General features: G+C 37.4%; 1 protein-coding gene across 2 annotated transcripts; it reads right to left on the bottom strand.

Moving 5' to 3' along the window:
• Window positions 1–990: 990 nt before the first annotated feature.
• Window positions 991–27,239, bottom strand: IKBIP (IKBKB interacting protein). 2 transcript variants are annotated; one of them, XM_010599525.3, is made up of 3 exons: window positions 26,941–27,239; window positions 20,312–20,429; window positions 991–3,392 (listed from the first exon to the last, which is right to left on the bottom strand). In XM_010599525.3, the coding sequence occupies exons 1-3, from the start codon at window positions 27,114–27,116 to the stop codon at window positions 2,637–2,639; spliced, it is 1,050 nt and encodes a 349-aa protein (XP_010597827.1). In that variant the 5' UTR covers window positions 27,117–27,239; the 3' UTR covers window positions 991–2,636. The 2 variants fall into 2 exon arrangements, with proteins under 2 accessions (XP_010597827.1, XP_003405325.1); XM_003405277.4 differs by lacking the exon at window positions 991–3,392 and adding an exon at window positions 12,336–14,737.
• Between the last annotated feature and the right edge of the window lie 44 nt (window positions 27,240–27,283).

Here is a 27,283-nt window from a genome sequence, read left to right as displayed (position 1 = left end):
TGTGGAAAGAGGCCAGAGAGAGTCTGGGCAATGGTCAGGATGGCCTTGGACAAGCTGATTTCATGAGGAAATAAAAAATCACGTATAAACAGGGAGCATGTTGGCACAGAGAGAAGCAGCCCCAGCCCCAGAGGCCGTGTGGCCCGTGAGAGAGTGCTGCCTCTATTGCCACAGATCTCCCAGTTCCAGATCCCGTGAGTACTTCTTACACTGCAGGTCTCTTCTTGGGATAGTCATGTTTATCGTAAACTGTTTTTTATGAGCTAATGTGAATGGATTACTGTTTCTTGCAGTCAGAATCCTACCTAAAACACCTAGCCGACTTGTAAGTTCTATATCAGAGAACACCAATTGCAGCACCAGAGCTTTGCACACAGTAAGCGCTCCATAAACATTTTTCAACAAATGAATGAAACAACTAAGGGTAAACCTATCTGCTACCTGTGTAGAGGCAAACTGCTACTGGTTGTGAATACAAGTAGGTGTGCTTGAACACAGACAAAGAGCAGCAATCAGTCCGTTGTAGTAACCGAGTGCCTGGATAATGTTACTTGTTAGGTGCTGTTGAATCGATTTTGACTCATAGCAACCCCATGTGACAGAGCTGCCCCATAGGATTTTCTAGGCTATAATCTTCACCTGGTCTTTCTTCCGTGGAGCCGCTGAGTAGGTTCGAACCACCAACCTTTTGGTTACCAGCCGAGCGCTTAACTGTTGCACCACCGGGGTCCTCACCTGGATACTAGGCAGAGGTTAAATCTGTACTTTTGCCCTTCAAACTTGCTGGAGCTGGGAATCCTGGATGTTTTCACCCTCAGGCTCCCCGCTTGAAATTCCTATCTCCTTTGACTTCATTGGAAACCCTGCTGGCATAGTGGTTAAGAGCTATGGCTGCTAACCGAAAGGTTGGCAGTTCAAATCTACCAGGCGCTCCTTGGAAACCTTATGGGGCAGTTCTACTTTGTCCTGTAGGGTTGCTATGAGTTGGAATTGACTCAGTGGCAACTAGTTTGGTTTTTTTTTTGGTTTTGACCGCATTGGTATACACAAACATTTCTGCTTGTGCACATAATTTAATTTGCCTACATGCTTTCGTTCAGACAAGTTAAAATTTCACGTGTTCTGTACATTTTGCTTCTGCATGACCTGACAGTGTGATAAAAATAATGTTCAAAATATCTAAAAAATGCTTTGTTTTGCCTTTTGTCTTTGGCAAAAGAGCACTTCCTAGTTTCACTGGCACGTTGCTACCCAATTCATGAATCTTTTCCAAACCAAATAAATGCTTTAAATTTAAACTCACTTTTGTCAGATTTTTTTTTTTTAACAAACAAGAGGTCAGAGGTAAAATATCAACAAGCTATATCCCATAGCCTTCCTATAAAGGGAGAGACAGATGACCAGGTTTTGGCAATAATGATTCAGTTTTTCAAATGAGATATGAATATATAATTCCTGGCCAATAGTTTGGGGAAGGTCAACCACGTTGGGGTATGTAGCTAACTCTCCCATGGTAGAAAGCCCAAGGTTTGGGGAGAGCCACTCTGGTATAATAATTCATAAAGGTGTCTTTTTGAGGTAACCAGCTCTGTGCACCTGGATACCCTTCATGCTAAGTATTTTAAGCTGAGGCTAATACTATGTTTTTAAAATTTTTTTTAAGATTATTATATTGTACTTTTTTGAGGAATAACTGATGTGTAATCAACTACACATATTTAAAATTACAATTTGATGAGCTGACATGTATATATCCATGAAACCATCATCACAATTAAGACAATTAAACATTTCCTTTATCCCCAAGTCTCCTTATGCCTCTTTGTAGTCTATACCTCCCTCCAATCCATACCCAGGCAACCATGGATCTGCTTTCTGTCACTATGGATTAGCTTGCATTTTCTAGAATTTTACATAATTGGAATTGCTAATGCTGTTTTAAATGTTAGAACCGCCTTCCCTAGTTCTTTGGCTGCTTCTGGTCACCACAGAGGAGTCGTCCTGCTCTGAGGCAGTCTCTCTCTGAAGCTTGGCAAGCACCTGCATGCCACACACCCCCACGCCCTGCTCTAGATGCCACTTCTCTGCTGTATTTTAGGTAAGCTACTATCGCTTTTCCTGTTTCTGAAGCTTCCAGAGAGCCAGGAAGGCTTACTTGATTCTCTTCCTGCGGTCCTCAGGCTGTGATCTTTCCAGTTTCTCTTCCTCTAGGCAGATGGTGAATGCTACAGCACTGTCCCGAGGGGCACTTCTTCAGTTAGGACCTGACCACACATACTGTGTTCCCTGGCAGCCAGGGAAGCAAGAAGGGGTTCAGAACCTTCCCCATCTAGATTTCCCAGATTCTGTCCTCCCCATTTATATGACTGTGTATAACAGTGTGAGTGTATGTATGTTAAGGGGATGGATACATTTTTGCTACAGAAAGTTGCAAGTACATGTTTTAACATATTTATCTTAGACAATCAACTGTTCAAACACTTTTTAAAAATTTCATTTTTACTTCATGAAGTAAAATCAAATACAAAATAGTATTTACTCCAAAATTTCATTATTTCTGCTATCAGTCTTTTTATAACATGACAAAGTTCCCATTTTAAAAAAAGTTACTTCAGTCTCATCTAGAAAATTTCAAACTAGTCCGTATCTGAAATGTGTGTTATTTCATCTTTCATATCTTTAATCTCAGCTTGGACTATTGTTAAATTAGATATTTTCTCATTTAAGAAAGCAATTTCTTTCTCTCTTTGTAGTAAGTCAGTAACCAATCTCCCAATGCGTAGTGTTAAATCGTTTACCAATGGTTCCAAACGGGAAAAGTCCTTTTTTAGATTATACACCTTTGGTTTTAGGTCATTTGCAAAAGTCACTGTCTTCAGAACTTTAGCTCTGTCACTTTCTAAGCTTAAAAGTTTCTCTTTGTGCTTGTTGAAATCACTCTTCAGCTCAGACAGTGTCTTCTTAATGGAGCTAATTCTCTGTGAATTTTCAGATGCTGTCCTTCGAAGCACTGCTGTTCGGTCAATGCTACTTGAAAGAAGATCACCTATGTTTTCTACTGTATTTTTGTCTACTTTTTCTATTTTATTTTCCAGTTCTTGCACAGAATCTGTCAATGATGTTACATCAGTTACTAAACCTGAAATACGTCGTATATCTGTTTTTACTGTTGTGATCTTGAGAGCAACAAATTTTGCCAGAGAAGTTGTATTTTGCTCTACTTTTGTAACTTCCTGAGAAAGAGTTGTCAAGTTATCATTTAATATGCCCTGCTTTTCAGTTATCCTGTTGGACCAAGTTTTCACCTCATGCATTTCCTCCTGCAGATGCTTTAGATGAACAATTATTTGAAAAGACTTCAACTGTTCCATGAGATCTTCAAACTTCTGACACTGTAAGAAAATATACCACAATGATTAAATTAAAATCGACTTAAAAGTTTACCATTTAAATTTCAACCCAAATTTTGTTATGTGTTAATTTTAACTGTAACTTTACTGCTTTTCTGGGAAGCTTATGATAAAGGATAGCTTCAAAATACGACCCTTTAGAAAAATTTAAGTGTATTACTAATAAATAAGAAAAAAACATTAAGGACATTTCATAAAATGTTCTTGGAAATTACATTTTTTCAGTAATTATTTTCGCATCGTCAGTCTTCTGTACAGTGTGACAAAATGAGCTAAATGTGAGACAGTGGTGTATTTTTATGTCAGCTGGGAAAGGGAGGAGGAAGTCTCCAGATGAACTTTGATAGATTTGGGGGTGGGGGGTGAAACAAAGCAACATAACTTCTGAAACACAATCTTGTTTATAGTTACGTAACAAGTGCTAGAATGAAGGGACCGATGTCTAAGATTGTAACAATGTATATGCTTTATTGGCTTATTACTTTTATGAATCATTTTCTTGGGTATCTAACAATCTGTGAAACTTTGGAAATTTTAATTCAGCGAGTTCTAAGTTCCCAGCACGTTGTTAGGTATGCCAAGCATGAAGGACATAAAGATTAAGTATTAACTTGGGTTGTCACCCCAACGTAGTTTAGTAGAGAAGACATATATTTAAAATATTTTCTCCATGTCTGTAAAGTCCTAGGATTCCAAATACAGGTAGTTCTCAACTCTCATGTTTGATGCCATCCTCCCCCACCATGCATTGCAAAGGTAGTACCCAGCTTATAGCGTATTCAAGTATGATGAACCACACTTATGACCATCTGATTTTTTTGTATATCTTATTGTTAGTAATACATATGTATGTATTAAAATATATCCGTAACTTTGTCTGCATAGCAATGTTGGGGAAATTGAATTTTGTATTTTGAATAGTTCGAATTTTATTTCATTTTGTCATCAGTTAATAAAATTAAGAGAGAAAGGGAAAATTAAAGTGCTGATTCTAGTAATAAGATGGATCAAACCCAACCAAACCTGTTGCCATCGAGTTGATTCTGACTCATAGTGACCCCACAGGACAGACTAGAACTGCCCCTATGGGATTTTCAAGGCTGTAAATCTTTATGGAAGCAGACTACCACATCTTTCCCCTGTAGAACCGCTAGGGTGAGTGGTTGCGACCTTTGGCTTAGCAGTTGAGCACTGAACCACTGCATAAACAAGGCTCCTCCAATAAGATAGGTGGGTCTCTTAAACTTAATACGAAGTTGGAAATCAAAATAAGGAATTGTTAGGTGAGAATATTTAATGAGAAGATTAACTTAGGCTTGTGGACGGTGTGCGCAACTATGAAGAAAAACAAAGAACAAATGTAAAATACTGGAAATATATTGTTGAAAACTATGCCCCAAAATAGATATACTCTGTGTTTCTCTGGAAAAGAGCATCCCATTTATAATGTGTAAGTCAATCATTTGACTTTTGCACATTTAACTTTCACCTCTTTTAAGGAAAGTATTATGTTTTAAAGTAGTAGATCGCCTATGGTTTTCTACTAATAACCAAGAAGTTTGGTTCAACAACATTTACTGGGCATCTACTATGTGCTAGTATGATCAAGAACAGTCTCTACCTTCAGGGAGTTTGTGGTTTGGTTTGGGAAAAAGAATGTCAATAAATGGATTATTTAAAATTCAGAAAAGAGAACAAGGAATAAAAAATATACATGCTGTGAAACATTTTTACAAAATAAGATTGTAGTTTAAAGACATCAAACTTTTTCCCAAAATATTATTTATTTCATATATATATACATATATATATATATATACCCGTTGCCATCGATTCCGACTCAAAGTGATCCTATACGACACAATAGAACTGCCTTATAGAGTTTCCAAGGAGCGCCTGGTGAGTTCGAACTGCCAACTTTTTGGTTAGCAGCCATTGCACTTAACCACTTCACCACCAGGGTTTCATATATATATAAAAAAAAATTTGATGGATATGAATTACCTTTCTTAAATTATATTTGTCTGGCTTACTCAGCTAATCTTTCGAGCTTATTTTGGTTAACATAAAATTAGTATTAATACAAATAAAAATTTAATATGCTTAGAATCTCATTTATATGGAACTTTAAAAGGAGCAGCTATATAGTTGCAAAAGCATTACAAAGAACTATTGAAATGGGGCAGTTGGACAGTTAATTCAAAGTAGGAACTCTCTTCTTGCCCCATCATATATGTTTGATTTAAAAATAAATTTTAGCAATTTTGTCAATAGGTTTATGCTACATTAATTAATGGTGGCGTGGGTGGCCTAAGATGTGTTCTTTGGTAGAGAAATTAGCTTGTGAAAATGTTATCGTGGGTATGACACAAAGGAATAGCCACAAATAGGAAGGAAATCAAGCAGTGATTGCAAAACCATGCTTTGTTTTTAAGGTGTAAGTTTTGCAATAAAGTGCTGAAAAAAAGGCTTCCTACGGTGAAAGGAATAGATGACTTACTTTAATCTATTTCATTACTAGGCTATTATTTATTAATGTATTTGCTCTGGTACAGTAAATATAGCATAATAATAGCATTACACAATTAAGACACCTAAGAAAAGTTTATTCTTAAAAGGATCGAATTATTATTTTTTTTAAAAAAGCTGCTGGTAAACTTGTTTCACTTGGTAGCTTATAAAAGCAATAATCACGAACTATTGATCTTTACTAAAATATAATCTCAATGAAGTGTAGTGACAGTCTCAAAGTTGTATCAAATTATTTTTAAAAAATTACTTAATGATTGGTTAAACTAATTGCCTAGGATGGACTTAAGAGTTAAAGAAATACAGGAAAGGAAACAAATAACCCGAATAAGAAACGAGAAGGGCCACATCACAACAGACCCAACTGAAATTAAAAGAATCATATCAGATTTTTACGAAAAATTGTATTCTAACAAATTTGCAAACCTAGAAGAAAGGGATGAATTCCTGGAAAAACACTACCTACCTAAACTAACACAATCAGAACTAGAACAACTAAATAGACCCATAACAAAAAAAGAGATTGAAACGGTAATCAAAAAACTCCCAACAAAAAAAAGCCCTGTCCCGGATGGCTTTACTGCAGAGTTCTACCAAACTTTCAGAGAAGAGTTAACACCACTACTACTAAAGGTATTTCAAAGCATAGAAAATGACGGAATACTACCTAACTCATTCTATGAAGCCACCATATCCCTGATACCAAAACCAGGTAAAGACATCACAAAAAAAGAAAATTACAGACCTATACCCCTCATGAACATAGATGCAAAAATCCTCAACAAAATTCTAGCCAACAGAATTCAACAACATATCAAAAAAATAATTCACCACGACCAAGTGGAATTTATACCAGGTTTAATGTTAGAAAAACCATTAATGTAATCCACCATATAAATAAAACAAAAGACAAAAACCACATGATCTTATCAATTGATGTAGAAAAGGCATTTGACAAAGTCCAACATCCATTTATGATAAAAACTCTCACCAAAATAGGAATTGAAGGAAAATTCCTCAGCATAATAAAGGGCATCTATACAAAGCCAACAGCCAACATCACTCTAAATGAAGAGAGCCTGAAAGCATTTCCCTTGAGAACGGGAACCAGACAAGGATGCCCTTTATCACCTCTCTTATTCAACATTGTGCTAGAAGTCCTAGCCAGAGCAATTAGGCTAGACAAAGAAATAAAGGGCATCTGGATTGGCAAGGAGGAAGTAAAATTATCTCTATTTGCAGATGACATGATCTTATACACAGAAAACCCTAAGGAATCCTCCAGAAAACTACTGAAACTAATAGAAGAGTTTGGCAGAGTCTCAGGTTATAAGATAAACATACAAAAATCACTTGGATTCCTCTACATCAACAAAAAAAACATCAAAGAGGAAATCACCAAATCAATACCATTCACAGTAGCCCCCAAGAAGATAAAATACTTAAGAATAAATCTTACCAAAGATGTAAAAGACCTATACAAAGAAAACTACAAAGCTCTACTACAAGAAATTAAAAAGGATCTACTTAAGTGGAAAAACATACCTTGCTCATGGATAGGAACACTTAACATAGTAAAAATGTCTATTCTACCAAAAGCCATCTATACATACGATGCACTTCCGATCCAAATTCCAATGTCATTTTTTAAGGTGATAGAGAAACAAATCACCAACTTCATATGGAAGGGAAAGAAGCCTTGGATAAGCAAAGCAATACTGAAAAGAAGAAAGTGGGAGGCCTCACTCTACCTGATTTCAGAACCTATTATACAGCCACAGTAGTCAAAACAGCCTGGTACTGGTACAACAACAGACACATAGACCAGTGGAACATAATTGAGAACCCAGATATAAATCCATCCACATATAAGCAGCTGATATTTGACAAAGGCCTAGTGTCAGTTAATTGGGGAAAAGATAGTCTTTTTAACAAATGGTGCTGGCATAACTGGATATCCATTTGCAAAAAAATGAAACAGGACCCATACCACACACCATGCACAAAAACTAACTCCAAGTGGATCAAAGACCTAAACATAAAGACTAAAACGATAAAGATCATGGAAGAAAAAATAGGGACAACCCTAGGAGCCCTAATACAAGGCATAAACAGAATACAAAACATTACCAAAAATGACGAACAGAAACCAGATAACTGGGAGCTCCTAAAAATCAAACACCTATGCTCATCTAAAGACTTCACCAAAAGAGTAAAAAGACCACCTACAGACTGGGAAAGAATTTTCAGCTATGACATCTCCGACCAGCACCTGATCTCTAAAATCTATATGATTCTGTCAAAACTCAACCACAAAAAGACAAACAACCCAATCAAGAAGTGGGCAAAGGATATAAACACACACTTCACTAAAGAAGATATTTAGGCAGCTAACAGATACATGAGAAAATGCTCTCGATCATTAGCCATTAGAGAAATGCAAATTAAAACTACGATGAGATCCCATCTCACTCCAACAAGGCTGGCATTAATCCAAAAAACACAAAATAATAAATGTTGGAGAGGCTGCGGAGAGATTGGAACTCTTATACACTGCTGGTGGGAATGTAAAATGGTACAACCACTTTGGAAATCTATCTGGCGTTATCTTAAACAGTTAGAACTACCATACAACCCAGAAATCCCACTCCTCGGAATATACCCTAGAGAGATAAGAGCCTTCACACAAACAGATATATGCAAACCCATGTTTATTGCAGCTCTGTTTACAATAGCAAAAAGCTGGAAGCAACCAAGGTGTCCATCAACGGATGAATGGTTAAATAAAGTGTGGTATATTCACACAATGGAATACTATGCATCAATAAAGAACAGTGACGAATTTGTGAAACATTTCATAACATGGAGGAACCTGGAAGGCATTATGCTGAGCGAAATTAGAGGCAAAAGGACAAATATTGTATAAGACCACTATTATAAGATCTTGAGAAATAGTATAAACTGAGAAGAACACATACTTTTGTGGTTACGAGGGGGGGAGGGAGGGAGGGTGGGAGAGGGTTTTTTACTGATTAATTAGTAGATAAGAACTGCTTTAGGTGAAGGGCAGGACAATACTCAATACATGGAAGGTCAGCTCAACTGGACTGGACCAAAAGCAAAGAAGTTTCCGGGATAAACTGAATACTTCAAAGGTCAGCGGAGCAAGGGCGGGGGTTTGGGGACTATGGCTTAAGGGGACTTCTAAGTCAATTGGCAAAATAATTCTATTATGAAAACATTCTGCATCCCACTTTGAAATGTGGCGTCTGGGGTCTTAAATGCTAACAAGTGGCCATCTAAGATGCATCAATTGGTCTCAACCCACCTGGATCAAAGGAGAATGAAGAACACCAAGGTCACATGACACCTAAGAGCCCAAGAGACAGAAAGGGCCACATGAACCAGAGACTTACATCATCCTGAGACCAGAAGAACTAGATGGTGCCCGGCCACAACCGATGACTGCCCTGGCAGGAAACACAACAGAGAACCCCTGAGGGAGCAGGAGATCAGTGGGATGCAGACCCCAAATTCTCAGACTTAATGGTCTCACTGAGACTAGAGGAATCCTGGCGGTCACGGTCCCCAAACCTTCTGTTGGTCCAGGACAGGAACCATTCCCGAAGACAACTCAGCAGACATGAAAGGGACTAGACAGTGGGTAGGAGAGAGATGCTGATGAAGAGTGAGCTAATGATATCAGGTGGACACTTGAGACTGTGTTGGCATCTCCTGTCTGGAGGGGGGATGGGAGGATAGAGAGAGTTGGAAGCTGGCAAAATTGTCACAAAAGGCGAGACTGGAAGGGCTGACTCATTAGGGGGAGAGCAAGTGGGAGTACAGAGTAAGAGGTATATAAACTTATATGTGACAGTCTGACTTGATTTGTAAACGTTCACTTGAAGCTCAATAAAAGTTAATAAAAAAAAAAAATTACTTAATGATTGGTTAAACTAATTGCCTAGGATGGACTTAAGAGTTGGAGGGTCTTTTTGTAGCTTGAAAGAATCAATCAGGAATTTGAATATTTGCCTAGTTTCTGTCATGTATGCAAGGTATTAAGCTAGATGCTGTCCTGTAATGTTAAATATTGCCTGAATCTACAAAACAGCAACATTGTTCAACAGAATGATGTATAGGTCCAATCTGCCTTCCAAAAATTTACTCAAGAATTTTTGAACTTTACTAAAAGACCTGGGAACTTTATCGATCTTTACAATTTAAATCACTTAGTGTTAGAAGGAATCTGAAAGATTATTTGGTACAATTCCCTCATTTTACAAATTCAAAAACTAAGCCCCAGAATTAAGTGGCAAAACCTAGATTAGAAAAGATCTCTTTCTCCACCACTGCTTTCCCACTCTTCTCCAACATCTGATTCCTTATTATGTTCAAGACCCAAACAATTTTAGGGCACAGTTACACCTTTTGAGGGATTCACAGTCTACTTTAATGGTGAAGTGATAGTGGACATGTTTGGTGAATTACTGCTTTTTTAATTCTCAAGATGGTCCCACTGACAGCAGACTTCTTCTAATTTCCCACCCCCCCCCAAGTTGAACAGTATCAGGCAGCATTGTATGGTAGGTCTGTGGCCTCTGGAGTTGGACAGACCTAGCACTGTGACTGCAAGATTCCTAAACCTGCTGGGCCTCCATTTCCTCGTTTGTAAAATGGGTCTAATAGCTAGCAAAGCTATTAGATAATACATTTAAAGTGCCTAGCACAATGACTGGGACACAGTAGATATTCAAATACATGGAGCTATTACTATTATTCTTATAAATGAATAAAAACCTTCTAGCAGTGTCAAGGAGCCCTAGTAGTGCAGTGGTTAAGAGCTCGTCTGCTAACCAAAGGTCAGCAGTTGGAATCCACCAGCCATTCCTTGGAAACCCTATGGGATAGTTCTACTCTGTCATATAGGGTCGCAGACATACAATAGGCTCTAAAACATTAGTGTTTTCCTTCTGTGCTGTGTAAGGCTGAGATGGAGCATTTGGTTTGTATTAAATTAATAGTTCCACAGCTGAACTGAACCGGATGCTGAGTGAATTTGCAGAGCTTTTGTCAACTGTGTAAATATGAGGTAAGTCTATGAAGGGAGGCTTTTTGTGTATTTGGTGAATTTTCGGTATCATAAAATAATGATACCGAAAATTCACCAATTACACAAAAAAAACCTAACTTTAATGGAAATCCCAGTGGCGAAGTGGTTAAGAGCTATGGCTGCTAACCAAAAGTTTGGCAGTTCGAATCCACCAGGCATTCCTTGGAAACCCTATGGGGCAGTTCTACTCTGGTTGCTATGAGTCGGAATCAACTCGATGGCAACAGGTTTTATTTTTGGTTTATCATATCAACCTTTGATCAAGATTATAGATTCTTAAACTGGCCTACAATTGAGATAAAAAAGAATGTCATTTACTTTATATTTTACAGGTTTAGTTTTCTATAATGGAGTCCCCAGGTGATGCAAACAGTTAAGAGCTTGACCACTAGCTGAAAGACTGGCGGTTTGCACCCACCCAGAGACCCTCACAAGACAGGCCCAGCGATCTGCTCCAAAAGGTCACGGCTTTGAAAACCCTATGGAACAGTTTTACTCTGCACACGTGGGGTCGCCATGTGTCAGGATCAGTTCCACTGCAACTAACAATGATAACAACAACAAAGTTTCTGTGAAACCATACAGGCTAATAAATCAATATTTTCTTTATAAAATATAAAAGTATACTTAGTCAACAACTTCTAATTATTAGACAAAATTAAGGAAATATTACTCCAACTATATTTAAAAAATTTACACCCCAAATTTAAAAATAATTAGATGTTTTATAAAAGTGTTTGAACTAAAGAAATTTTTAAAATTCAGTACTGTTAGAAATTAATTGATATAAAATCTAATAGCAATTATAAAGATAAATATATCTAAAAATATTGGTAATTTTCCTTAAAAGGACTAACAATATAATTTAGTATTTGATACAAAGAAAAGTTTTTGAAATTTCAAGTATCTGTGTCAAATAATGAAAGAAACAAAGAAAGACCCATTAGACAACATCTAAATCTCTTCAATGACAATTTTTTATAGAAACATCTCTGAATAAAGGTGTGTGCGTATGTATACACATATGTATATATATCTGCTTCAATAGTTTTCTCAAGTAACACTTGTGGAAGGGTAGTATTAATTTCCATACTACAGTAACTGTCACTATAAAGCACAGTGGCCACCTTGTTTCCAGTTGCTTTCAATAAGCATTAATATGCGATATACAAGTCCATTAAAGAGTTGTGTCAAATTTGGTGACAGGCAAAAAAAGGAAAAGTGATCAGTACCAGAGAAGGGATCATTTCTGCCCTGACAGGATACAGACTGAAACAACAACGTTCCAGCTAACTATATAATCTATTTTATTAGCATCGAAATAAAAACATAAATAAGTACAATTTTGTCAGTGCACACAAATAAGAATTTAGATTCAGAAGTCAAGAAACTTAATGTTCAGATTCCAGAAATTAATGCTTATATTCCTTAAAATAGTACTCTACAGGCTTATTTTTAAGACCCACAGCTATGTAAAATAGGCCCTTCTGGCCCCAAATGCAGAGTTTATTTGGGATTTCTTCAAAAATTCTCAGATTTATAGAGTAAAACTACCTGACTCCATATACATTTGTAACTGATTGCTTTTGAGTTCTTTGCATTGAAACCCACTGAAAGCACATTATAAAACTGGGACTACAGATGTTATCAGCAAGAAGAAACAACTAACAGAACTTCATATGCAGTGGACTCAGTTTTCAATGCCAAGTTTAGATACTCCTGATACATCAGTTTACCAATAAAATTTTTATATTTGTAATTATCATTACTGTAAAAATCTAGTTAGACTTCTCCTTAATCTCAGTATGCCAATGTCTTACTTCCTGTGACTAGATTATATAACTTTGAGGGAATAAAATCAATATGTAAAACAGATTTAGCTGGGTAATTAGTCTGGGGAAATCTTTAAAATAATAACATAATTTAAATTACCATAATTACTATAATTATCATTATGCTGACTTTTTCTTCTTTAAAACAGGCCATAGCCTTATTGGTATATTTTGATTGAAAGTAGAATAACTTATCTACAGATCATGTGTGTAGCAAATTCAACAGCTTATAACACAGAACCTTAAAAAAAAATTCCAGGTATACAAAGATATTCCAAAAGTCCATATTTCAAAGCATATACACTTAAGAAGGGCCTTTAATGAGAGCATATACACTTTTATTTTAAACAATTCTTCTAAGTATCTGTAACACAGTTTAGAACCTTCATAAAAAGCAAAACAGTTTGCCAGTTTTCATAGATTTCAAAAAATCCATATGAATTTACAGAAAAGCCACTCAGGCTCTTCCTTGGACATGTTATCTTTTTTTTTTAGACAGAATTCCTATGAACTTGGTTGACTGAATTGATCAGTCTATAGTAAATCACAAGGGAAAGTGAAGAACTGGCTGAAGCAGGCCAACTACCAACCTACCCTGACCATAAGAGCAGATGTCAGAGACGGTATAAGGAACAGACATAAGATTTGAAAAACAGCAAGCTGGGGTCACTTAGTGAAGTGGTTAACAAGCCTCAATAGCTCCTTGAGACTTCAATATAGCTGGATGCACTATAATAGGTGAAATTCATAATGATGTCAATTAGTTATAAGAAATTAAAAATTACTAAGTATATTGCTTTAGAAAGTATAGAAATATTTCTATTTAAAACGGTTAAAATGAAATAAATTCTAGTGCTTAAAAGATACGCTTTGACTACCTGGATAATCCATTTGTGTGGATATCTCATTTTCCAATGATGCAGAACAGAGTGAGGTATAACACAATAACTCAAGAGCACAGAACTAATCGATTTATGTGTAAAATAATATGGTTCATCAGAATAAATGCAGTGAGCTTAAAAATCACCATCAATTCCTTTATTTTCTAGATTATATTCTTCTAAAGTTCCCTTTTCTCTTGTATTTGAATATGCTATAAAATCATGGACTTTTCCTTTTAGAACATCTAGTTCATTTTGCATCTTTAATATGCTATTATCATACTGAATTCCTTCAAGGGTTTTCTGCATCTCCATAATTTCCGATACTGCTTTCAGCATATCGTCTTCCATATTAAACATCTGCATAGTCAAGTCTTCCATTTTCTTTTCTGTCCCTATTAGATCCTGAGAGACTCTGACAACAGAGCGAATGGCACTTTCAATTGTTGGTAAATGTGTCTTGCATTCTTCAACTTTGGGTTCATAGTTGGAAAGTTTATCAGTCAACTCCTCATCTCTGGCAAAGAGAGCATGCTGTTCCTCTTCTAACTTTTCAACTGCTTTTGTATCAGAGCCAAGCTGCTCCTCCACTCGGAGAAGATCCTCTTCTTCTTGTCTTTTTATTGTTCTAATATTTCTTAGTGTGCTATCTTCCAAATCTTTCAGTCTTTCAGTTAGCAATTTTATTCCTTGTTCAGCAGAGTTAATTTGGACAGTAACTTGAGAATGTATGTGTTTTGCTTCTGATTTGAAAGTGTCTGTGTTAACATTCATTTCTTCTAGGCTCCTCTTCAAGAAATCTGTAACATTCTGGAATTTCTCATTAAGGCTTTGTATCTTTTGAGTGAGCACCTCTTCACTATCTTGAACGTCATGTATGATGCTTTGGAGGCTGGACACTTCCTGCTCAAACTGGGTCACCAAAGACATGGATGATGTAGCTTCCTGCAGGATACTTTCAGTAGACTCAAGCTGCATTTGTAACACAAAACAATTCCCAAGGCTACTTAATAATTGTCATATTAAAGAAACACACCAACAATCAGGAGTACAACATGTTCCAAATTCAAATTTTCAAGATGCCTAAAATTTCCTAGTATATCAGAATCATACTGACAAAAACATTACTTTTATAGTTGTTTTAACATATTTTAAACAAAATGAATAGGTTAGCCCTGTTGAGAAAACATACACCTAAATTTATAATCCCAGATACCTACATATTTTCATGCACTCATATTCAAGAGATAATGTTAAAGAAGCCTGCAGTGTATAACATTTCCCTCTTTTTTACTCCAACTAAAAGTAATTTAGGTATCATTTTTAATGTTATCTGGCTTTTTAGAAACTAATTTGTTATGAAATTTGCTACATTTCCTAAATTCTATGATTCTGGAAGAGTGTTTTGATTGGAAACAAAGGTACCAGAGAAGGTACCAGAAATCAGATCTTACAGCAAAGGCAAAAACAATTTTAAAAATGGTTTAGTGTGACAACTCTCATCAAATGATAAAGTGTTCTAAGGATCTGTAAATTATCCTAAGCTCCTGGCATCTCTTATCATATATCTGGAAACTAGGAGGGCCAGGTTATGGACCACTTTTGGTCTATACCTGCACACAGGTAACATCTTTAGAGACTATGGGGAGGCCTAGAAATGATCATTAATTTATCAAAAGTTTGCAGTACTGTGCTGAGGTGAACAAGTGATAAGTAATAGTGAACAAGTAATAGTGAACAAGACATAGCTGTGCCTTTAAGAGGCTTAGTTTAATTGGGCAGAAAGACAAGTCTATATGCACTATGACAGGGGAAAAGCTACGAAAACACTTAGGTGGGGCACCCAACCCAGACTTCAATGATCAAAGAAAGTATTCTAGAGGCAGTATCATATAATATTTGTTTCCAGTAACTTCTCTGCATCATCCTATACTTTATTACCAGATTAAGCTTTCAAAAACTGCTATACACATAGTACAACTATACCACTGTTAAAAAGCCTGTGGTGTTTCCTAACACTTCTGGGATAAAATACCAAATTCCATGGCCTCTTCATATGCTATTTACTTTCTCATCTCAGCTTAGCTAAGTTCTTACTTCAAGGTCTAGACTAAATCTCAGCTCCTCAGCATAGCATTCTTCCATAGCCCTAGCCCTAACAGCCTGAACTCCTGTAGCACCTAATGTATTATGTTTTGCCACATATTTGGCGCTTAGCAGATATAATCCAATAATTTTCGAGTGTTCACTCTTTGCCAGACCTTGTACTCGATGGTGGATATAAAAAGATAAATACAGTAAAGCATGGTTCCTGACTTCACAATTTGACAGGCAAAATAGGAGACAGAGTGTTTTGTATATTTTATATCATATATTAAGATTTCTTGAGTGCCTTTTGTTAGCTAGTTATCTCATTAGGTACTGGGGATTTAGCACTGAAAGACATGGTGTTTGCTGTAACGAGCAGTAGGAGAGAGAAACCAATTAACAACAACAACAAAATCACAATAGATGGTGACTAGTGCAACAGAATTAGCACAGGGAGCAGTGGATGCTTAGAGAAGGGATACAAAGTGGGGAAGGCAATGAGGAAAGGCTTAGACGTGACTCCAAAATCTGACTGTTTTAACAGACTGATGAGTTCACCAGGTGAGGAAGATGGGAAAATTTCTCAATTCTTTAGAAGAGATCATGTCTTAGGCCCCTTCCTTTTTTTTTTTTTTTTAATATCCTTCCATTTATTTTATAGTGAGGGACATATACAGCTGGTAGTATATTAAATGGTACATGGTCATGCCATTAAAAAAAAAAAAAAAAAACCAAACCCACTGCCGTCGAGTAGCATCAAACCCCAGTGAAAAAAAAGTCACCTTTTAAATTCACACTCAGTCCTTTGAATTAATGTTAAGGCAAAAAAGTCCCACTTGGGTGTGCTACTCTGTCTCTCACACTTCCCTACCACTTGCTCATCTTCCTTTTTAACCAAGAGAGACCAGGCTGCAGGTCAGAAGTCTGGCAGGCAAAGACAGCTGACCAGAACTTAGTAATGTATTTTCATTGGGAACATTTTTTTATGGTTACTTTTTTTTTTTGAATGTGCTTCTTAGTTTAATCAGATGCTTGAGAACAAATGGGCAGCTCCTGTCTGGGGGCAGGATGAGAAGGCAGGAAAGGACGGGAGCTGGTCAAATGGACACAGGGAAACGGGGTAGAAAAGGGGAATATGGTGTCACATTGTGGGGATTGCAACCAATGGCACAAACAGTATGTGTATAAATTTTTGTACGAGAAATTAACTTGAGCTGTAAACTTTCACCCAAAGCACACAAAAAGGAAAAAAAAAAAAAGAAGATATCTTACTGTTGAATTTTCTGATGGCAAATTAGTCATGGCAACAATTTAATTGGAGCCCTGGTGGTGCACTGGTTAAGTGCTCAGCTGCTAACTGAAAGGTTGGTGATTCAAACCCACCAGCTGCTCAGCTGGAGAAAGATGTGGCAATCTGCTTCTGTAAAGATTACACCACGTGAAACTGTGCCAACCTCACAATCATTGTTATGCTTGAGCCCACTGTTGCAGCCACTGTGTAAAACCATCTTGTTGAGGGTTTTTATGGTTACTTTTATTTTGCAGCAAGTGATACTAATTTCCCATTCTGATGGTGATACCAAATGTCCTTGATACCAAACTGACTTGAGGAAAACGAATGAGTACATTTAAAGGAACATATTAAGGCCTTAAAAGTACAGGTGGTGAGCAAGTTGTGCACAAGGTGTGAAGGCAGAACTCACAGGACTGAATTCTGGACTTTTTCCCTTTAGCCTGCCCCTGTGCTGGAGAGGAATAAGATGTGTTCACGGCCCTAATTTCTTCCCCAGTGTCTGTCACAATGTGATACAGGTCAGACAGAGAACTGCCAAAGACATTTAAAAAATTGGGATGAAATATCTTTTTCTCACAGTTTTTGTCTTTCTTGGACTTCGTGTCCCCCTTATGCCTTTTTGGGGTCCCCATGTCTCAGGGTATAAAGAACACCTTTGTTGATGTTTAAGAAGAATGTCCACAAGCCTTCTGGGCCCACCACAATTAAGACCGAAAACAGTTCAAGGTGAAAGCTGGGAACAGTGTGTAACAGTTGTAATATAATATGACTACTCTGAATTAAAAATGATTAATGTGAACATCTAGTCCTAATACAAGTTCCTTTAAAAATCAATTTTGAGAAACAGCTGTACATTGGTAATAACGTTAGGTTTAGTTGCTCTATTAGCAGTATTTTGAAGAGTATGCTTATCTTCACCTCAGGTAGTTTTCTCTTTAGGCTGTTCCTCGTAACATCACTGTAACCTGGAGGCAGTACACTCTAAATACAAAACCATCTTTTCAGGGTCAATAAAGGTCTCAAGATTTAATCTGCAAATATTATGACTAGTATACACAATAACTAGCACTTATGCTGGGTTGCCAATATATTCTAATAGATTTTATTTTTTTTAAAAAGAGCTAATATCTAAAATTTATTAGCGCTTGAAAGTTTTCAAAGTGTTTGCACATACACTCTATCTCATCTGATCCTTACAAAAATCTTGTTATTCTTATTTATGGAGCCCTCGTGGTGCAGTGGTTAAGTGCTCACCTGCTAACAGAAAGGTCAGCGGTTTGAACACACCAGCCAATTCACAGGAGAAAGATGTAGCAGTCTGCTTCAGTAAAGATTTACAGCCTTGGAAAGCCTGTGGGGCAGTTCTACTCTGTCCTATTGGGTCACTATGCATCGGAATTGACTCGATGGCAATGTGTATTGTCATTTACTAAATGATGAAATGGAGGCCAAGAGAAGTGATTTGGAGTGATTTGTCCAAGGTCATTCAGTTATCATGAGAGCCCATGTCCAGTCGCCTCCCGAGCCCCACTGGTTTTAGGTCTAGCTTTGATGAAAAAGGCAGCTATTGTTAAACTACTCCCAGGTAAGACTGGGAGAGAAAGAGTTATGCAAAGACTGACTATTTTTTGAATCCTACGATGACTGACACAGTGATTGACACAGTGGCTACAACAACGGGCATGAGCATAGCAAGAATTGTGAGGATGGCGCAGGATCGGGCAGTGTTTCGTTTTATTGTGCACAGCGTCACTATGAGTCGGAATCGACTCAATGGCACCTAACAAAAACAACAGCAACAACGATAATATTTAAAAAATCTGCTTCCAAAAGCACTGTAATTTTCACCAAATTTTTCTGTTTAAAAAAGAAATCTAATTTTGTTCAAAATTTGCTTTCAATTGCTTTTAATCAAGTATACTGAAGTTTTCAGCTCCTGGAACTTTTTCTACCAGTTATGTTCTCTCTCATTAGAGTAACGCAAACAACTACAACCAGATTTCGACTTGAGCCCTAGGTCAGAATATCAACTCCTTGAAGCACCTTCCCAGAGATCCCCAAGTTTATCATCCACGGAATCTCCTGGCATTTGCTGAAAGATGCACATCATTCACGGCTTTTCTCTTCTGGGAGATTAGAACTCATTCTGCGCATGGGCTCTGTCTGCAGTCCTCTGTACCATATCTATTTTTACAACATCCTAGCCCACTTGGTGCCAAGCACAAGTCTTTGTCTACTTTTGGACATAAGTAAAGGTTTAGTGAAAGAATGAATGAACAAACCATGTTTCCCAATGATAGCTTACTCCATGGTAGCCAGACAATACCTTATTGATTGATGCTGACCCTCTCCTGAGAGGTATGGGAGTTATAGAAATTTTTATCTGTCTCCCATTTCTAAGAATCACAGTAATAAAGCATTTGGTGGAAATTAGCATTTGAAGCTTTAAGAAATGCAATATACATACGGATGTTATTTTAATTTTTAGTAGAACTATTATTTGGCTTTAGAATCAATACTTACATTAGTTGTTCTTATTGAATATGCATATAAATATATGCTTGCAAAATGGAAAATAAAGAAAAACGTTGATGGATCTTTTCCCAGTAAATGCTATTTATATTCTAATTTTATATCTAATGATTAAGCCTATCTTCAATTCCCTAGACACTTGATAGGCACTCTGGTGGCATAGTGGTTAAGTGCTTGGCTGTTAACTGAAAGGTAGGCGGTTTGAGCCCACCAGCTGTTCCGAGGGAGAAAGATGATCCATAAAGATTATAGCTTTGGAAACCCTATGGGGCAGTTCTACTCTGTCCTATAGGGTCGTTATGAGTTGGAATTGACTTGACAGCAATGGATCTGGTTTGGGTTTTTTAGACACCTGATATTTAAATAGAAAATTAAGATCAAGTCTATACGAGCATATTGGCCTTTTTCAACAATAACATTTGTTACATAAGAAACTCCTTGTTCTTTCAAAATACAATCGGAGTCTAAATGGAAGGAAGAATGTCAGGAGGTAGTAAGTCCAGTGACAGTTAAAATAATAATGGTCTAAAAGGCAGGATCAAAGAAGTTCTGAACTGGAGGTGATAGTGGGGAAGGTGGTAGTGCAGAAGAAAAACAGGTATATCTCCCCAAATAATTCAATTAATAATTACCTTTTCTGAAATTAAACTGATTTTACTTTGAAGTCCTTGGAACTTGTTGGTTTCTATTTTCAGTAGCTGGTATTGGTTTTCCACCTTTGCAAACTTTTCCGACTGCTGAAATACAAACCTGGAAAATAAAACAAACAAAAAAACTCTAAAATGCCTAATTCATATCCATTTAAATTTGAATCTTAAAGGTGTATTATACCAATATCTGGTAAGAATAACATAAATTCTAGTATTGGTAGCTGCAGCTTTTATCAGTTTATTTTAACAAACATTTACAGAGCCTACTATGTGGTAGGAGTTCCTGGGTGGTGCAAATGGTTAAACCGCTTGGCTGCTAACAGAAAGGTTGGCAGTTTGAGTCCACCCAGAAGCACCTTGGGAGAAAGGCCCGGTGATCTACTTAGCAAAAATTAGCCATTGAAAATTCTATGGAGTACAGTTCTACTATAACACACATGGAGTCACCATGAGTTGCAATTGACTTGATGGTAACCAGCAGCTAACTACATGGCAGTATTGGTTTAATTGTATTACTCAGGCAAGGATGAGTAAAACACCACCCCTGGTTACAGTTCACAGCCCAGTGAGTAAGATGGTGAGAAATCTTCAACAACAGATGTCTTCACAAGAAATACTGCAGACGAAGAAATAATAAACTATTCAGAATGAGATCTTTGATGTCTACTAATATTTTTCTCAAGGCTATATTTAAGCAATATCTAGAAAGGAAGCCTTTATCTCTAAAAAAAAGTTTTTACACTAAAATGTAGAAGTAACAGAAAACTAATGAAAAGCAGTGGAGTAGAAAGGAGGTGCTGATGACTAAACGTTGCAAAATGAACAGAGGAGTCAACATTATGAAAACAGAAGACAGCCATTGTCAAAATGACAATAAAACACATATGCATATAAAAGCTATAATCTGTACCTCATTATACTCAATAATAAAACTCATATAATGTACATTAGAAGTATTACACATGGACCTTGGCAGATGGGATACATAGGAATCAAATCAACTACCTCTGTGGAAAGAAACAATGGAAAAGCTCAATATTCAATATCATCAGTCAGAACAAGGCCAGGAGCTGACTGCGGGAACAGACCATCAATTATTCATATGAAAATTCAAGTTGAAACTGAAGAAAATTAGAACAAGTCCAGGAAAGCTGAAGTACGACCTTGAATACATCCCACCTGAATTTAGAGGCCATCTCAAGAATAGTTTTGATGTGCTGAATACTAATGACCGAAGACCAGACGAGTTGTGGGGTGACATCGAAGACATCATACATGAAGAAAGCAGAGGTCATTAAAAAGAAAGACCAAAATGGATGTCAGAGGAGATTCTGAAACTTGCTCTTGAACATAAAAAAAAAAAAACAAACATAGTGCAGCTAAAGCAAAAGGAAGAAATGATGAAGTAAAAGAAATGAAGATTTCAAAGCGTGGCTTGAGAAGACAAAATAAAGTATTATAATAACATGTGCAAACACCTGCGGATAGAAAACCAAAAGGGAAGAACACACTTGGAATTTCTCAAGCTGAAGGAAATGAAGAAAAAATTCAAGCCTCGAGTTGCATTATTGAAGGATTCTTTGGCGAAAATACTAAAGGATGCAGGAAGCATCAAAAGAAGATGGAAGGAATACACAAATCACTATACCAAAAATAACTGGTCAACATTCAACCATTTCAGGAGGTAGCATACAATCAGGAACCGATGATACTTAAGAAGTCCAAGCTGCACTGAAGGCATTGGCGAAAAACAAGGCTCCAGGGATTGACAGGATACCAGCTGAGGTGTTTCAACAAACGGATGCAGTGCTGGAAGTGCTCACTTACCTATTTACCAAGAAATTTGGAAGACCTGACCAACTGACTGGAAGAGATCCGTATTTATGCTTACCCCCAAGAATGGTGATCCAACAGAATGCGGATATTATTGAACAATATCATTAATATCGCATGCAAGCAACATTTTGCTGAAGATCATTCAAAAGCTGCTGCAGCAGTATATTGACAGAGAACTGCCAGAAATTCAAGCTGGATTCAGAAGAGGACATGAAACCAGGGATATCATTGCTGATGTCAGATGGATCCTGGCTGAAAGCAGAGAATACCGGAAAGATGTTTACCCGTGTTTTATTGACTATGCAAAGGCATTTGACTGTGTGGATCACAGCAAATTATGGATAACATTGCAAAGAATGAGAATTCCAGAACACTTAATTGTGCTCATGAGGAATCCATACATAGATCAAGAGGCAGTCATCCAAACAGAACAAGGTGATACTGTGTGGTTAAAGTCAGCAAAGGTGTGCGTCATGGTTGTTTCCTTTCCCCGTACACCTATTTAATCTGTATGCTGAGCTTTTTAATCTAAGAACCTGGACTCTATGAAGAATGGGGCATCAAAATTGGAGGAAGATGCATTAACAACCTGCATTGTGCAGATGCATAAACTTGCTTGCTGTAAGTGAAGTGGACTTGAAGCACTCACTGATGATCAAAGACCACAGCCTTCAATATGGATTACACCTCAACATATAGATAACAAAAATCCTCACAACTGGACCAATAAGCAACATCATGATAAATGGAGAAAAGACTGAAGTTGTCAAGGATTTCATTTTACTTGGATCCACAATCAACACCCATGAAAGCAGCAGTCAAGAAATCAAAAGATGCATTACATTTGGCAAATCTGCTGCAAGGCCTCATTAAGTGTTGAAAAACAAAAATGTCACCTTGAAGACTAAGGTGCACCTGACCCAAGCTATGGTGTTTTTAATCACCTTATATGCATGCAAAAGCTAGACCATGAATAAGGAAGACCGAAGAAGAGTTGACGCCTTTGAACTGTGGTGTTGGCGAAGAATATTGAATATGCCATGGACTTTCAAAAGAATGAACAAATTTGTCTTGGAAGAAGTACAGGAATGCTCCTTAGGAGCAACGATGGCGAGACTTCATCTCACATGCTTTGGACATGTTGTCAGGAGGCATCAGTCACTGAAGGACATCATGCTTGGTAAAGCAGAGGGTCAGCAAAAAAGGGGAAGGCCCTCAAGGAGATTGACACAGTGGCTGCAACAATGGGCTCAAGCATAATAACGATTGTGAGAATGGAACAGGACCCAGCAGTGTTTCATTCTGTGTACATAGGGTCACTATGAGTTGGAACCAACTTGGTGGCAGCTGAGACCAACCAAAAAGAAAAAAAAAAAATGGTGAGAAATTAGGTTAGCCAACTTTTTGTGGTACACATGATTTGTAGAGAAAGTTATATTGGATGATAGAGAAAAAAAAACCCAAGTTATCTGATTGTTTAAAGGCGTGTTGACTTCTTGCATGTGATTATCACAAATGCTATGCGAAACTTCTATAAAGGCAATTTTATAATCTGTTGACATTTACAGCAGAAACTTCACAATAAAACTTCCAGTTGGTTAAATTTCTATGTAATAACCTTATATGTAAAAGGTTTTATTTGGGTCTCGCTTAGTAACTTCACAATTATTTAACATTTTGAGAGAATTCCTTCAATCCTCTTATCTGAATACGTTTCTTAAGAGTTGAGAAATAAAATATACAAACTAATACTCAAGCAATACAGTTTTGGGTGTTACCTTCAACGTTTTATTATTAAGCTGACATAGGATAATATAAAACCCAAATCAATTGCTAGCAAGTGGATTCTGACACATAGCAACCCTGTAGAACAGAGAATTGCCCCCGCAGGGTTTCCAGGGTTGTAATCTTTACAAGAGCAGACTGCCATAGCTACCTTTCTCCCGCAGAGCAGCTGGTGAATTCTAACTGCTGACCATTGAACAACCATGGTTCCTCGTAGGATAATACATTAGAACTTTATTTAGCAGAGAGATGTTAAAGTATCACACTTTTAAGTCCGTTACTCACTATGTGTTTACTTTCCAAACAAGGATTCAAAGACTAAAGGTCTGTTATGGATTAAGTTTCTTCCCTCCCAAAATATGTATTGAAATCCTAACCTCTGTACCTGTTATCCTATTTGGAAACAATTTTGTATTATGAAGTTAATGAGGCCACAGCAGTATAGGATGGATCCTAAATATAATCACTTCTGAGTTATATGAAGAGCAGAATACACAGGGACACAGACAGAGGGTTAAAGGCAGGTGATGGAGACAGACAAGGATTGTGCTTGCAAGCTGAAATACACAAGGGAGGGCCTCCCACTACAGCCATGTCCTGAATTCCCACTTCCAGCCTTCTAAACTATGAGAAAATAAATTTCTGTTCTTTAAAGCTACCTACCTGTGATACTTCTGTTACAGCAGCACTTAGTTAACTAAGACAAGGTCTGAAAACAATTATACAATGTGATGCCTTGAAATCCTTCTTGGGCCATGAATTGGTTCAGATTTTTCCCCCCAACTTAGACAAAGGATGGATAAGCTGCATTTAAGAGTACACGGGCAAACATTATTATTCACTGTTGTATCGTAACCAGAACAATGTCAGTACAGTAAGCTTTCAATAAAGACTTGATGGGCCAACTTTTAGATGCAGAAGTATGTCTTGAAGTGGTAAAGCTTTTACATGCTTTAAGAGATGCCAACATGTCTTTTATTTGGGAAATGCTTGCAAATGTTTTACCAGGATAAAATGTTATTCCTGAATTTATCATGGATAAATCATTTACGATAAAAAATGACTAAAGTATATATACTTCAACTCTTGTGGTAAAGATTTCACTAGGACAATTAACAAAGCCAACTATTTTCATAAACAATCATAGAATATGCCACAGAAATAATTTGATTCACCATTGTTTTATTATTTTGCAATGACACAGTTCAAATAAAATCTCCCTTAAAAAAAAAAAATTTTTTTTTCTTTTTATTGAATGGAACATGTTTGTTTTTATTGCAGACACTAACAGTAAATTCCTGAGCTTTAGCATCGGTCTTCCGACACTTTTTTCCCCTTAAAATTTAGTTTCCTATTGGAGCTTTTTTCCAGGACAATAACTAAATACTGAAAAGCTGATCATTTTATTATCTCATGTGAATATGAAACTTTGGCTAATTAATGAGAATTAAACTAATATATTTCGTAACTAAAACCAGTTGTATTATGTTCCCAAGTGAAGCAATGTATCTTTTATTTTGCTAAATTCTATTACTGAATAACTTCCCCAACAAGGGTTTTTTATTTTCTAAAAAGGACATGCATTTTTAGGCATAAGAGCAGTTTACCTAAAACAGTAAATTCAGTACATTTATTCTTTCCAGATAAAAAATATCACCTAAACAAAAAAACCACATTAGTAAAATGAAACATTAAATCTTTTTTGGAAAAGAACATCTAATAATCAACTTTTCACTTTATTGTAATAGATCTTCTACTAACTTTGGTGAAAAATAAACAACTCTCAGATAAGTTATCAGTGAAGTACAATTAGAAATATACTAGCATCACAAATGTTCTAGGCTAGAGGATGTCCGGGGACCCTTCTTTACTGCTCTGAGATTTTTAATAACAAACAAAAATAAACAAAACCAGGTGCCATCATGTTTGTTCTGACTCATGGGGACCCCACGTGTTGCAGAGTATAACTGTTCTCCGTAGAGTTTTTTCTATGGTTGTGACGTTTCTCGAAACCAGGTCTTTCTTCCCAGTGCCTCTGGATGGGTTAGAAGCACCACCCTTTTGGTTAGTTCATAAGCTCTTAATCGGATGCACCACGCAGGGACTCCAGGATTGTTAAAAAACGATCTTCTAAATATTTTAACATTGTGGTGAAAAATAGAGGGATTTTCTAATTTAAAGTGTCAGTATTGTTACTAAAATGAAATAGGTTTTTTTCCCCTCTAAAGAAAATGACTGGAGAAAATAAAATCAGGAAGGTGGTTTTAAGGTTATTTCTACATTCGTTTTCCCTATGGCATCAATACGTCACTATTTATTCGGTTTAAAAACTATAAATGCTTAGTTTCAAGTGAACACAACTACTGTACTTTTGTACCTTTACAGTAATTAGAGTTCAATCCGTAACTTAGGAAAAGACTCTAAGCTCATAATACATAGTCTTCAAAAAATGGGAAATCCTCCAAACTTTGACATTATCTTCAACGTCTGTTGCTTTGAAACCACAATGAATTCTTTTTAAAGTTGCAAACTTTTCCATTAGACATTTACGGTGGGGAGAGGGAGGAAGAGGGGACTGTCCTGGACAAATGCAATGGGATAGGAAGTAACGGTTTAGAAAAACGCAAAAGCTTCCGACGTGTAGTAGACGTTTTAATTTATAAAGTTTGGAATCATCTGCCATCTCTTAAGAAATGGCTGAAATGTTCCTAAACCTTAGCCTCAACTCCAATTAAGCGGTAGAGAACATGCTACCAGTACAAAGGAAAATTACAAAAAAGGAGGAAAAGAAACTAAAAGGAAAACGGCAGGCTGCCCCTTCTTCGGAATTGAGACAGAGGAACAATCTGGAGGTTGAAGGTTATCGGGGCGCTGAGCCGGCTGGGGCCGGGGCAAGGACGTGATCCCAAAGAGCGGAGCGACCACAGGAGGCAGGACGCAGGACGCGGGCAGCTGCGCGGCCGGCTCCCCCATGTCTCGCGTCCACTTACCAGGCGAGGCCCAGGCATGTCCCCAGCGACAGCAGGCTCAGGCCCGTCCGGGGGTCCGCCCAGCCCCTGCCTCCACTGCCCCGGGCCTCGGGGCTCTTCCCGCCCTCGCTCCGCTTCCCGGGCTCCGCGGGCGCTGCCTTGGGCGCTGACTTCTTCCGGCTCTTCACCTCGGACATGTTTGGAGGCCGTGAGGAGTACAAGCCCGAGGTGGGGCCGCTTCTTCACCCCGGGGCAATGGACGTGGCCGCTTCGGCCTCCTCCCGAAGCGGGGGCGGAGACGGCGCCCCCTCCCAGACGTGGCACCGCCCACGAGCCAGCCCCTCTCGCTTTCTGGGATGCACTT

Source organism: Loxodonta africana, chromosome 4 (genome assembly GCF_030014295.1).
Source record: "Loxodonta africana isolate mLoxAfr1 chromosome 4, mLoxAfr1.hap2, whole genome shotgun sequence".
In the NCBI taxonomy this organism is placed as follows: domain Eukaryota; kingdom Metazoa; phylum Chordata; class Mammalia; order Proboscidea; family Elephantidae; genus Loxodonta; species Loxodonta africana.
The sequence above is the reverse complement of the archived record's forward strand: the minus strand, read 5'-3'. Positions and strand labels throughout refer to the sequence as shown.

Coding starts and splice junctions, on each gene's coding strand:
- IKBIP (XM_003405277.4), bottom strand. CDS start 27,116: ATGTCCGAGGTGAAGAGCCGGAAGAAGTCAGCGCCCAAGGCAGCGCCC. Junction 20,430..26,940: donor ACATGCCTGGGCCTCGCCTG/GTAAGTGGACGC, acceptor TTTATTTTCCAG/GTTTGTATTTCAGCAGTCGG. Junction 14,738..20,311: donor TCAGTTTAATTTCAGAAAAG/GTAATTATTAAT, acceptor TTACAAATGCAG/CTTGAGTCTACTGAAAGTAT.